The 13,437-nt window shown below is 41.4% G+C and overlaps 1 protein-coding gene across 10 annotated transcripts in view; it reads right to left on the bottom strand.

The window, feature by feature from the left end:
* The window catches only part of FRMD4A (FERM domain containing 4A), a 474,406-nt gene that overhangs the window by 100,644 nt on the left and 360,325 nt on the right, over positions 1–13,437 (bottom strand). For all 10 annotated transcript variants that reach the window (XM_057544411.1, XM_057544410.1, XM_057544409.1 and 7 more), the window contains 2 exons: positions 7,791–7,847; positions 6,877–6,899 (listed from right to left, as the gene is read on the bottom strand). In XM_057544411.1, coding sequence (XP_057400394.1) covers positions 6,877–6,899; positions 7,791–7,847 — 80 coding nt within the window. The remainder of the gene's footprint in view (positions 1–6,876; positions 6,900–7,790; positions 7,848–13,437) is intronic.

Raw genomic sequence — 13,437 nt, 5'->3', positions numbered from 1 at the left:
CTTTACTGTATATCTAAACAATTCCCATAGGATTGGAAGAATATCATCCTGCAAAATACCCTATCTGAATACTTTTCTATGCTTGGAAACTGTGAATTACACACTTGAAAAGCTCAGTAAAATGGACTTTTGTGCACAAAACAAAGCTCTCTGTAATAACATTTCCACTTGAACATTTTGTTTCAAAATTTCAGATTCTGTTCCTTTCAAAAGGTCTTGCTGGCATGAAAGATTCCAGCTGCTTCTCCCTCTAAGTCCTTTAGAAGTCATGGGAAAACATCACACACCCCATTCTCTCTCTCTCTTTTTTTTTTTTTTTTTTGATAAAATAACATACGAGAATTATATAAATTTAAATTCTTCCCACAAAAACTCTCCTTTGGGCTGCATGTATTTCAAGCTTAACAGATGACTTTTTTTCTAGTCATTTTCCAATAGGGAAATTTGCAAGTTTGGGTATTAAAGATACTATTAGGTTATGTAAGTTGTATTCCAAATGTTGACTCTTCCAAACACAGCTGTCTGAGTCTTTTTTTTTTTTTTTTTTTTTTACTAATTATCTAAAAGTCTCAGCAAATCGATTTCTCTTAGTATATGATCCTATCAGCTGTTTTCTTTCAAGAGGCCAATTAAAACATTGTAGGAAAATATACCCCAAATGATCAAATGCTCTAATACTGCTTTAACCCTCAGCCCGCTATGACTTGCAGTAGTAAAACCACTTAGGTAAGTGCAAAGTAATGATGTTAGTAGACTCAGAATTGTGATTTATAGACCACTGCCTGAGATTAATCAACTTTCAACGCTGTCTCCTAGCAGGGCAAGAAAATAATGTTGTCATCTTTTTAAAGATAGTAATCTGTACAAATGTTTATGTTACCAAAAAAAGTCTTTTAGAAGAAAATCAGCCCTTTATCTTCTTTTCCTGTTGATCTTCTAAAATTCTTCCTTTAACCTATGACTGCCTAAAAGGCATCATCTAGTCTGACAAAAAAACAAAACGAAACAACGAAAGCCTACAAATAGGGAATTTTCAGATACCAGTAAGCCAAGTTTCATTTGCAGTAATTCACAAATGCTCTTAAAAAAGGCAGACGAGATTTCATACAAAGAACACAAAAATCAAGAGGGTACTTTTTTTTTTTCCCCACAGAAATTTCATTTTATCTTTCTGGCTTAGTGAACACATGGTCCCATGGTTTACAGAAGAGGAAATATTAAAAGGTCTTCACCTTTTTTTTTTTTTTTTTTTTTTTGCTTCTAGCTGCTCTTCTAGAGACCTAAGTAAGACCAGGCAGTCCGTGGAAGCTGAAAGGAATTTTTCAGGACAAAAAAATACTCCAACTCCTTTTCTTTTCTTTTTTTTTTTTTAATATTTCCTCTTATTTATTTATTTATTTATTGGCTGTGTTGGGTCTTCAGTTCGTGTGAGGGCTTTCTCTAGTTACGGCAAGTGGGGGCCACTCTTCATCGCGGTGCGGGGACCGCTCTTCATCGCGGTGCGCGGGCCTTTCACTATCGCGGCCCCTCCCGTTGCGGGGCACAGGCTCCAGACGCGCAGGGTCAGTAATTGTGGCTCACGGGCCCAGCTGCTCCGCGGCATGTGGGATCTTCCCAGACCAGGGCTCGAACCCGTGTCCCCTGCACTGGCAGGCAGACTCTCAACCACTGCGCCACCAGGGAAGCCCCCAACTCCTTTTCTAAAATGGAGGTAAAACTCAATTTCCCTGCTACTCATTTCTATTGATGGCGTAACGTGTTGCTCTATTTCTAAAGCATTACTATTATTATTATTAAGAAGCAGAATTGGAACCCTGTAGGTTGATAAATCAGGGTCACGGTGAGACTCTTACCGACCCTGGCACTCTGATAAGCAGATATTCTCCCACTGGCACCAGCCTTTAACTTTGTACGGATGTCACAGAAACTGACCCCTCTGTACTCAATCACAGCGTTGCTTTTTTGACGTTGGTTGCTGTGTTTCCTTGGAACAGACAACCTGCAGATGGAGGGCAGCCTTCCATCACCTCTAAAGTACATGATGAGCTTTGCCTAACAGGTAAGCAAAATGTGACCCACAGAACTGTACATGGGATTTCCTTAATATCAGCCCTTTTCAGGTGCTGTTTGCTTACTGGTCCTTATAAGTCTTTTAATGATCAGCATCAATACATCCGGTTCTCTGTAACAAAGATATGTCCAGGTCCCAACAGACGGCCTGGAGGAACCGAGCTTTACCGGTCTGGTTTCAATAAATCTTGTTAGCAAAAAATTCTACAGAACAGATGTTTTTTTACTAGTCCTTGTTAATCTGTGGATGATTGTTTATATCAAAGGCAGTGTGATTTGGGAATGTATTTATGTGCTTCAGCATAAAGTATTTTTAATCAATTCACCGATTTGGTAAAGTGTTGTTTAAAATGATTTTTTTCCCTCCTTTTTTTTTTGGTGGCCCCCTTTCAGAAAGGCTGACAGAAAGTAAAAAGTGAGGCTATTCTCAAAATCAGAGTATGAAGATTAGCCACTAGGGTTTTCAGTTAAGGTCCCCTTAGGGGAAAAAAGCAAAAAAATCAAATTCTTTAAGTAATACCTTGCTTAGTGCAGTGTATTAATAAGTCTTCTATTACATTAAATTAGAATGTAACTATACAGTTTGAATGTCCTGTTCAGTTGACTAAATTAGGTGTTCCCTGAACTGACCTTTTTAAAGACAAGAGTATTATTTTTCTATGGTAACTGAATGTATAAAATAATTTTTTTTAAACATCTTTATTGGAGTATAATTGCTCTACAATGTTGTGTTAGTTTCTGCTGTATAACAAAGTGAATCAGGTATACATATACATATATCCCCTTATCCCCTTCCCACTTGCGTCTCCCTCCCACCCTCCTTATTCCACCCCTCTAGGTGGACACAAAGCACGGAGCTGATCTCTCTGTGCTATGCAGCTGCTTCCCACTAGCTATCTATTTTACAAGGAATTTTTTTTTTAATAAGAAAAATCAGTGCTCGGCACTTAAACCACTGCAGAGTCTGTGATGAATAAAGTATGTATAAATCCTAGAAAATGTGTATTAGCTGACTAATGCTCAGGAGTGATTATCAAAGGAGAACTTCTTGTTTTTAAAACTGTGTTGACCCTTTTCAACCTAATACTTGCTTATATAGCTGCCATGATGAACAGTTCTTAGGCTATTCAATTGTTTTTAAACAGAAATGCCAACTCCACTGATTTCCTCATTGTTGATGGACATTTTTTTTTTTTACATACATATGTACCAGGAAATGAAATACGATCACTACATGCTGTGCTAAGGAAAATAATACAAGGGAAAAAATATTTTTAGATAAGATGATTTCCTCAACCTTTCACGATACCTTACAAATTTGTCTATGCTAGAATATGAATATGGGTGACATATATTTCTTCCTATCATGGACAATACTTCCTATCTATACCTCACTCATTTTCTTTCAGCAACACTGAACCCAAGATTTCATTGTCAAGCTCAATAAGACAAGGAAGTGAACATTTCCATTAACTGGAAAGAAAAGGGGGTTACATAAGAATAATCCTTCAAGCTCAATAAGACAAGGAAGTGAACATTTCCATTAACTGGAAAGAAAAGGGGGTTACGTAAGAATAAGCCTTCAGGGGTCTGCTGAGCAAAAGAGTCCAAAAGGAGAAACAGAACAGCTTGTGAGTTTCATGAGAAAGAGTAGTTACAGCTCTAGGTTGACCTTACATAGTTCTCGTTCTATTAAAGTAATATCAGCACTTTCGACTTCTCCTTTTTGTAAAAAGAACCCTTTTCCTCTTGTACATCAAGGAACTTGCTCCCATAATATGTAGATTTTTTTTGGCCCAACTGAGTGGCTTGCGGGATCTTAGTTCCCTAACCAGGGATTGAACCCAGGCCACAGCAGTGAAAGTGCCGAGTCCTAACCACTGGACCACCAGGGAATTCCCATAATATATAGATTTTTAATACTCATTCCACATAAATGTAATCTGCATATATTCATTGAAATGTAAACATACAGGATAACAACATCCTGGGTAAAGAAGCTTTTTAGGAAGGTAGAGATTCAGGATCATCAGGCTATGAAAGAGTTACTTTGCCTTTTGTGTGAGACCATTAATTTCAAAGGTTATTTGATCCTCTAGATTCTAGAAGATCTCAGAATTAAGCCCTGGACCACGTGCTATATAAAATGCTTCCCCGGTGCTCTGTGTGTTCTAAGTTGACATCTTACGTTATGAATGCTGCTCAGGAAAATGTACTGTATTTACAGGGTATGTATATAAGTCAAAGCCATTCAGTTAAATACAATTAAGGTTGTAGAGCCCAGCATTCATTAATAGAGCAAAAACAACTTTCTACAATACTAAACTATGAGAACGGGACATCTAAAATGCCAGACGTTTGGCCACCAAACCAAATGTGGTCCATTTCAACGTTATGGGGATTTTCCCAGATGTGGATGGGAACAGGTAAAATCAAGGAATTCTGGATTACTTCTCTTGTTCCGAAACTCCGGGCCACTCAAGCATACTAACCGTGGGCTTGTACAGAGAACAGTGTTTATCAGGGAATCCCAACTTCTGTGACGTGAGTTTTACACTGGGAGATAAACTGACCTTTTGGATAAGGTGTCTGACCTCTCCCCTCCCCTGACAGCTATTTCTCACCCCAGACAGCTGCTGTTATAAACAAACTGCGAGGGAACACTTTGACAAATGAAGCCAAACCAGGATCCTTTGTTTCTCTGCAGCCAACAAGCTGGAATTCCACAAGCTCATGAGGGGGCCATGAGTTACGGGAGGCCAGGCCTGCCCTTCCTCCCCACCGACCATCCCTGTAGCCCCACGTTCCCAGGATCTGCGGGGCCAGATGACGCTGTCCCCAGCTCACATTCCATCCTGTCAGGGGACTCTCAAAAATAAATAATATTTACAGCGGAGTTCAGAGCCCGTGAAAGAAAAGGCGGGGAAAAGTATCTTCAGAGTAAGTAGACCAGACAATGGAATCCACTGGATCTGTGGTTATTAAACCATTTTTTCATGGGACTTCAGAGCCCTTTGTAAATAGATATGAACCTGCACTTACCAAGAGCCTCAAGTCCAATACCAAATGAAAGGCATAAAAAACTAACAAAGGAAAAACAGAACAAAGTATAGTTTCTAGATCCTGAAAATGCTGCATTCGGTCAACAGTTACTGGCTACCTACAAGGTCTCCTGCTAAGGCTATAAATAAACCTTCATCGTCCCCCCAAAAAAAGGACTACCTCTGTTTCATAGCAAGAACTTGGGAAACCTAAATCAAAGGGGCCTGGAGGCCTCCTTCTACAAATAATCAAACTGAGCTGAAGGGACTATATTTTAGGATCAGGGGTCAGCCCACTACAACCCACTGGCCAACCCTGCTTGTTTTTATGTGGCCTGTGAGCTAAGAATGGTTGGGAAAAAAATCTTAAGAAAAAAGTCTTAAATGGCTGGGGGAAAAAAAATCAAAAGAAGAAGACTATTTTGTGGTACATGAAAATGTATATGACATTCAAATTTCTGAATTTATAAATAAAGTTTTATTGGAACACTGACATACTCATTTCTTACCTACTGTCTCTGGCTGCTTTTGCACTTAGAAAGGGAGGGGTGAGTAGTTGCAACAGAGACTGGGTGGCCTGCAAAACCCAAGTATTTACTGTCTGGTTCTTTACAGAAAGTGTTTGCTGACCCTTGTTTTAGATTGTCAAAGAATTTTTTTGGTTTTGCTGAGATATCTGAGTGAGAAAATATACCTCTGCCTTTGCTAGAAAGCCTTAGAAATGCATGGGGAGCAGAGAGAAGGCAGCTAAGACCTGAAAAACCACTCAGCATGAAGTTGAGAAAGCTGGACAAGTAGAGGTAGACCACCAGGTGAAGTAGTTTAGGCTGCATTTGCAGATCAGATCCCCCAAAGCAAGAGAAAACACCCAAGTTCCTTCACGGAGCAGAGGTATAATCTGCATTTCTTTTTCATACCAATTCTGCTAATTTCCTAATGATGGGCCAGGATCCCACGCCCTGATGCTGTTCTTGTACATGTGGTTGAGTCTTCATATCTCTAGACCTTGATTCTAAAGAATGAGCTATACTGGACTTCCCTCAGGGGAGTTCAATAAAACAGAATCCCAGGAATGATGTCTGTCTCTAAGCAGACAGTCCTGTTGGTGGATGGTTACAACCCCTACTCTGTCTCCAGTAATGATCAGGAGAGACTGGCAATTCAGCCCTACTGGTCAACGGGCCACGCTTAATGAAATGAATGACGAGACTGAAGTTTGTGGATCGACAGGGTTATTAAAGCAGGGCACATTTTTCCCCATGGTTAAGTCTGTTTATGTTCTCTCCCTAACATAACATCTGGAAAAGGAAAGACAGTAGAAGTGGGATATTTATATTGTAACACTTTCATGAAAGACATCTTCCTGCGGGCTAGGATTTTGTACCTTCAGGGTTGGAACTAAAACAGAGGTAAAAAAAGATGTGTGCATCCATGGGGTTATCTCTAGTCAAGTTCATACCACAGTGATAATTCAAGGCTCCACGAAGACACCTGGGCAACCTGACACACCTCAATACAATGGCCATGTGTGACAGTGGGTTCTAATCTCAGCCTTTTAGTAACTTTCATTTGGTACAGAATATCCTCCTATTACTACGCTTTCTCTGCCTGATGTATCTATTTCCATTGACAAGTTGGGAATTGGATTTCAACATTAAGATATAATATTAATAAATTGTCCTCCTACGAAGAAAAGACAGAATAGTTTCTTTTAATAGAGATGCAACAGACTACTTTTTTAAGCCAAAAACTTTTGTAAACTCACCTAGAAAAGTCTCCCTTTGCCTCCTGTAGAAGAAGAAAATTCAGCATCAGTGACACATTCTGATCCCGTGTTACAGATTTTAAAATACATTGTAATGAAGTCCTCTACTGAATCAGTCCGACTGACTGCTGTTTCGTCCTATCAGCTATAGTATAATTAAGGAAGGACACGTGTATTTACTGCTTGAATATGAGACAATTAAACTTTAGAAAGTTATATACAAAGAAAGTGATTCATAATGACAAAGGGAAAGTTTCCATTTCTAAGCCCTGATCTAACTTTTTCCAGTTTAAAGATTCTGAACCTGGATGTCTGTCTGGATAGCACTGTCTATGTGTCTATGTCTTGTGTTATTTGTTGTTTTATCTTGTATTGTGGGCTTTTGGAGGCAGGGACCATGGAATCTGTAATGCATTAGCATAACACCTGGAACATAGTAGTTGCTCACTAAATCTTGCTGAAGGAATAAATTAATGACATCATTTTAGTTCATCTTGCCAGTGTTTCTAATATTCCGTATGCCTCTTTTTCACATAAGCTAAGGATCTTTTCCTTGTCTTTCATGACAGTCATTCTCCTGGCAATTAATTCCTGCTTTTTACTTGGCTTTCTCCAGTGACCTGAAGAAAAGGGGGTCACTGGATGGTCTCAGTTTCCCCCAATCTCAGGTTATACTCGCAATTTTCCTTTGCAGAGATATACAGTCTTAAAATTTTGGAGAAGAACAGAGAATAGAGAAGACTCTATTTGCTGCCATGGTGTAGTTTCCCCAGTAGCTCTTTCCTGCTTGTGGCTAAAAATAATTAAGAAGTCAAACAGCTAGTGGATATAACAATTGCCATGCATGATAAGTCTTATTCCTCTTTCTTCTGTGTATGGCCCTGGCATACAAAGACGAGGGGGAGACGACTTACCTGTAAAATATACGAGGCTAATTCAAACACCACTTCACTGTCAACATCAATCAGCTCCTGAAAGGAAAACCAAGGAAGATAAGTTTGGTCCTTTAGTGATGATTTCTTTATGATCTCTCCCCAAAGAGGATGGGTATTTCTTTTCTAAGGTGTTCCCTAAAATCTCAAGCACTCATAGAATGTCTTCTCTGAATTACTTGGACCTGAATGCTCCCTGACATGCTTTTTACAGCTTTTAGAATGAATCCAGTGGTCGTGGGTCTACAGAGTTGCCTCCAGGGCTTCATCTTTGTCTTCATGAGAAATTAAGGGATGGGCCAGTCCCCAGCTTTTTACAAATCTGTCAACCTGATTAATCAGTGGAGTAAGGTTACTTGATAACCACATGCATTTTTCTCTCTAAACTCTACTTCAGAACCAGGAATAAGGCTTTATTGAAGAAAAGGTTACAGTGGGATTGTGACTCTTTTAAAATTAAATAAGATGAAAAATATAATTCCCCAGTTGCACTAGCCACATCTCTTTCATGTACTCAATACTTCAAGGTAGCTGTTGGCTACCATGATGTCAGAGCACATGCAGGGCACTTCGCTCATTGTAGAAAGTTCTACTGGTCCACACTGTTAGAGAATCCAAGTTTAAAAATACTCTGTTCTCTAGTTCTTCCCCCAAATATTTAATTGTGATCTATGGACATGGTCTTAAAAGGACATCAGGCTCTCGTAGGTTTTTAAAAACTCCTATGTAAATATATTTCAAAATGTATATAGTCCACATCTCCTTTTATCTAACAGCTTGATTGAGGTATAATAGATACAGAAAGAAATTGCACACTTAATATATATAATGTGTTAGTTCAGACATATGCAAACACCTGTGATACCATCACCATGTTCAAGGTAATAAACATCTATCACCTCCAAAAGTTTCCTTGTGTCCCTCTGTGTGTTTTTCTCAGGGGGAGGTAAGAACACTTAACGTGAGATCTACCCTCCTAACAAGATTTTAAGTGCACAACACTGTATTTGATCTACAGTTCAGATCTTAAAGACAAAGGGAAACCTGGAGTCCACCAGCACGCAAGAAGAATAACCAAATTCATTGATGTTGTACTTCTGTTATCAAGTACAATTAGAAATGCCCGCCTTTCTTTTCTCTCCTTAATACCACTAGATCCTACAGTGAGTGACTGGAGCACGAGAAATTAGAGCTAGCACCGACTTAGACCTCAGCTAGCCCAGTCACCCGCTTTCATTGAGAACAGAAACCAAAAGCCATCAAGGGACCCCCCAAAAGTCACAAGGCTGTAGTGGCTGTGATGGGGCTGGAAAGCACCCCCAACCTCTGGTCCAGCGTCTGACCTTCTGGAGGGCGTGCTCTCCCCCAAACCAATCAGGTCACAGTCTCAGCCAACATGGTCTCAGGACCACATGTGGCATCAAAGTTAGCCAAAACAAGGGTTACTTTTTTTTCGACGTATAAACCAAACTCTGATTCACAAATTTTCTAATTATTTTTGTGTGATCCAGAAGTGGCCCCTGTAATTCAAAACAATTCATTGAAGCAAGCCTGTGTATTTCGAGGGAAGGATATCCTGCAGGCTCTTTCGAGCTTAGGAATTTCAAATATGGATAATAATGTCTGCCACCGAACCACCTTGGAGCGCGGGCTGAGAGAACTAACGAGAGACATGGAAGGATTGGGGACAATAATTCTTTATGCTTAACCAGCTGAAGGAGCTTTACGGACACTGTAATTGATACAGACTGTCAGTGCTGGAGTGTGCAGGAATGCTTGGAATTGCAGTCCTGGGATTACCAGGTCCCATCAGAATGTAAATCATTTAACAGTGGACAAATGATTTAACAGAAACACCGTACAGGGTTTCCACAATGGATCATTTCTACTCGCACTATGTGCCTTTCCATTCCCACCAGTCGACTTCCTGAAGTCACTGGTGTGTACTTGTCAGCGTACTCCGTCAAACATTTACACCGAGGTTGCAGGCAACGGTCAATGGTGGCTAATAGTTAACGTCCCAGGAGAGGCCAACTCAAAACCAACCATCGGGAACAACCCTGTTAAGTGTGAACATTGTTTTTAGCTCATTACTTGACTCATCTGCTAAAGGGAAACATCTATACCTTTGGGAAGGGGGGCAGGAGTGGGGAAGGCGGAGGGCGGTCGTTTTCTATTTGATTTGATTTTACACAGTCCATTCTGCAGTTCCAGGAGAGACTGTCAGACGCTAATCGCATGGCAGCATTAACTGTAATGTACCAATATTCAGAATCAAGCTACCAAAGATGCCCATTTAAACATCGAACCTGATTTATACGAGTTCTCTCTCACCTACCGTATGTGTCCTCAGGGTAAGTGGGAACTAGTGCCTCTAACTGGGGTGAGTTTCCACCTTCTCTGACCTTGACCATCTCCCAGTGAAGATATTAAAAACAATGAGAGCCAGAACATGACCGGTAAGAGGGAAAAGGATTGAAGAATGAGGTGGCCCAGACATCCCCACTCCTGCAAAATCTGATGGGAAAGAGAGCTGCAGTATTCCTTCTCACCGTTTCCATTTAGTATTTATTGAGTTCAAGAATCATGGCATCATCTGTCCTCAGAGCAATCAGTACAGAGTCTAAATGGTGTTTATAAGACCCAATCTAGGAACGGGGATTGGCGTGGGGGAAGAGATGCTCCTAATGGCGAAGAAAATGCTTTCCTACCTCACAGCCTCTGCCTGATTTCCTGATGTCTCCTGTTTACAATACCTTCCCCCTTTTATACCTCGTCCTCCCGGGTGATTTTATCCCCTGCGATGGAACAGAGCTCTAGATTTCCTGCCCACACCACACATCTCCCGTTGTACCTCAAACCCTGAGAGCTGAGTCCCCGTGGGGAGGAGTGGACAGATGTTTCCAGGGATCCGCCTACCATATAACATTCCAAGGATCACTCCACCTTTTTCTCATCTGGCTTCTCTCAAATGCAGAGGTGGCTATTTTCAAGTGTTTCTGCTCAAGCAGAGCAAATAAACTGAACAAGATCACAAAGAGTGCATGCAAAAATCCCTTACTTTCCTGGGGCACTGGGTTTTCCCCCGACCGAGGATGAAATGGAGAAGGATGGGGAGTAGAAGGCCCTTCAAGGAAGACGTACGGGTGTTTCCCATCTGGCATCACCCACAGGCTGGACGTGGGACGCTCCTCTGTGCCCCCAGTGCTCTGAGAGCCATTTGAGGAGGGGTGTCGGCAGGGCTGTCTGCTGAGCTGGAGTCTTCCTTGGGAATCTAGGGTGGTCTGGCTGGCATGGAGTCATTTTCTCCTGAGACTCACGGGTAACAGGGGGATGCTGATGGAAGGGAAAGTGATGTCATGGAGTTCACGTGTCCTCTGGACATCTGTTTTACTTACTACTGAATCATGTGTGCCGCTTTCTCTGATCTTTTGCCACGTGGTATGGATAGACAAAACGTGACTCTCTGCAGGGTGTGTGTGTGTGTGTGTGTGTGTGTGTGTTCAGACAGGGCTGGGGAGGATGGCACTCTGCATTGTTCTACAAGTTGCTGAAGGAGGAGGCCTGAGGTCATATATTGGCAGCCTCACGGTTAACAATATGCTCAAAAAGATTTCCATTCTGAGGGTCTCTGAATGTTCCAGAGAGGCCCCATGAGAATCCCCAGTGACAGGTGTAAGGACGGCCTCCAAAAGTCCTGAGAGCTGGAGGAACTTGTCACGACCCCCTCGATCCGAGGGCCTTGGTGGTGGTCTGCAGACTCAGCTGAGAAGCTTAATGAAAAGCCTTCCTCCTTGGCCAGGAATGAGAGAAATTCCAGCTTTCATGGAAGATTCATGAGAGCTTTATAACAGGAAAGACGATGAGCAACCACATGGTAGGTTGAAAAGATTTCAATGAGAACGACCTTTGCCAAGTCCAAGCAGAACGACCTGCAGGGCTGCCCGATGGTTTTCCTGGTAAATCCTCACCCACTGTAACCATCTTTCTTTGTACCCACAAAACGCCTGAAGAGGATGGTTTCTTGCCATCCTCTTGAAGACTATTTCTACTCCGGGGCATTGAATAAATACATCCCTGGACCTCTTTGAGTTTCATTTTCCTCGTCAGTAGAATGGGGAGAACAATTACTTTTCCAATTATTGTATTGAGTCTGGTGAGGCGGAAATGTAGAGGTGATTTGGAAACTCTGAGACTCACTACAAATATCGGGTCTGCATTATTTATTTTCACTTACTGGTATTTCTGAATCATCTGAACTCCACAATTTTGTCTGTTCTTCAGCATTTTATAGCATTTATTGCAATCTTTTTTATTTTTTTTACACTTTATTTTATTTTTTAAAAAACTTTTTATTGGGCTATAGTTGATTTACAATGTTGTGTTAACTTCTGCTGTACAGAAGTTATACATATACATATATCCACTCTTTTTTAGATTCTTTTCCCATATAGGTCATTACAGAGTATTGAATAGAGTTCCCTGTGCTATACAGTAGGTCCTTGTTGCTTATCTATTTTATATATAGTAGTGTGTATATGTCAATCCCAATCTCCCAATTTATTCCTCCCCCCTTTTTTCCCCCCGGTAACCATAAGTTTCTTTTCTATGTATGTGACTTTATTTCTGTTTTGTAAATAAGTTCGTTTGTATCATTATTTTAGATTCCACAGATAAGTGATATCATATGGTATTCATCTTTGTCTGACTTACTTCACTTAGTATGATAATCTCTAGGTCCATCCATGTTGCTGCACATGGCATTATTTCATTCTTCTTTGTGGCTGAGTAATATTCCATTGTATACACGTACCACATCTTCTTTATCCATTCATCTGTCAATGGACATTTAGGTTGCTTCCATGTCTTGGCTATTGTAAATAGTGCTGCAATGAACATAGGGGTGCATGTGTCTTTTTTTTTTTTGGCTGCGTTAGGTCGGTCTTCGCTGCTGCACGCGGGCTCTCTCTAGTTGCGGCGAGCGGGGGCTACTCTTTGTTGCAGTGCACAGGCTTCTCATTGAGGTGGCTTCTCTTGTTGCGGAGCATGGGCTCTAGGCGCACAGGCTGTGGTAGTTGTGGCTCGCGGGCTCTAGAGCACAGGCTCAGTAGTTGTGGTGCACAGGCTTAGCTGCTCCGCGGCATGTGGGATCTTCCCAGACCAGGGCTCGAACCTGTGTCCCCTGCACTGGCAGGCAGATTTCTAACCACTGTGCCAGCAGGGAAGTCCATGTATCTTTTTGAATTAGAGTTTTCTCTGGATATATGCCCAAGAGTGGGATTGCTGGATCATACGGTAGTTCTATTTTTAGTTTTTTAAGGAACCTCCATATTGTTCTCCATAATGGTTTTTGGACTCTATAGTAAGACTTATTTTTTAAAGAGGTGGGCAGCATTGTGTGTGTGTCTACATGTGTGTGTGTATCGGTCAGCACGTATACCATCCCAGTGGGTCCTGACACCCACATTCAGCCTCGTTGAGCCCATGTAACACCCTGCCTCACTGCACAACCTACAGTGGCTACGGGAAGGTGCCCGAAGGCCATCAGGGGCTGAGAAGCAGGATGAGACTGATGTGATCTTGCACAATTCCTCTCTGAGCCCTTTGCTGGTTTTTCATCAGTCAAGTC

The sequence above is a fragment of the Balaenoptera acutorostrata genome, chromosome 3 (assembly GCF_949987535.1).
Source record: "Balaenoptera acutorostrata chromosome 3, mBalAcu1.1, whole genome shotgun sequence".
NCBI lineage: Eukaryota > Metazoa > Chordata > Mammalia > Artiodactyla > Balaenopteridae > Balaenoptera > Balaenoptera acutorostrata.
This window is presented reverse-complemented; position numbering and strand designations above follow the sequence as displayed.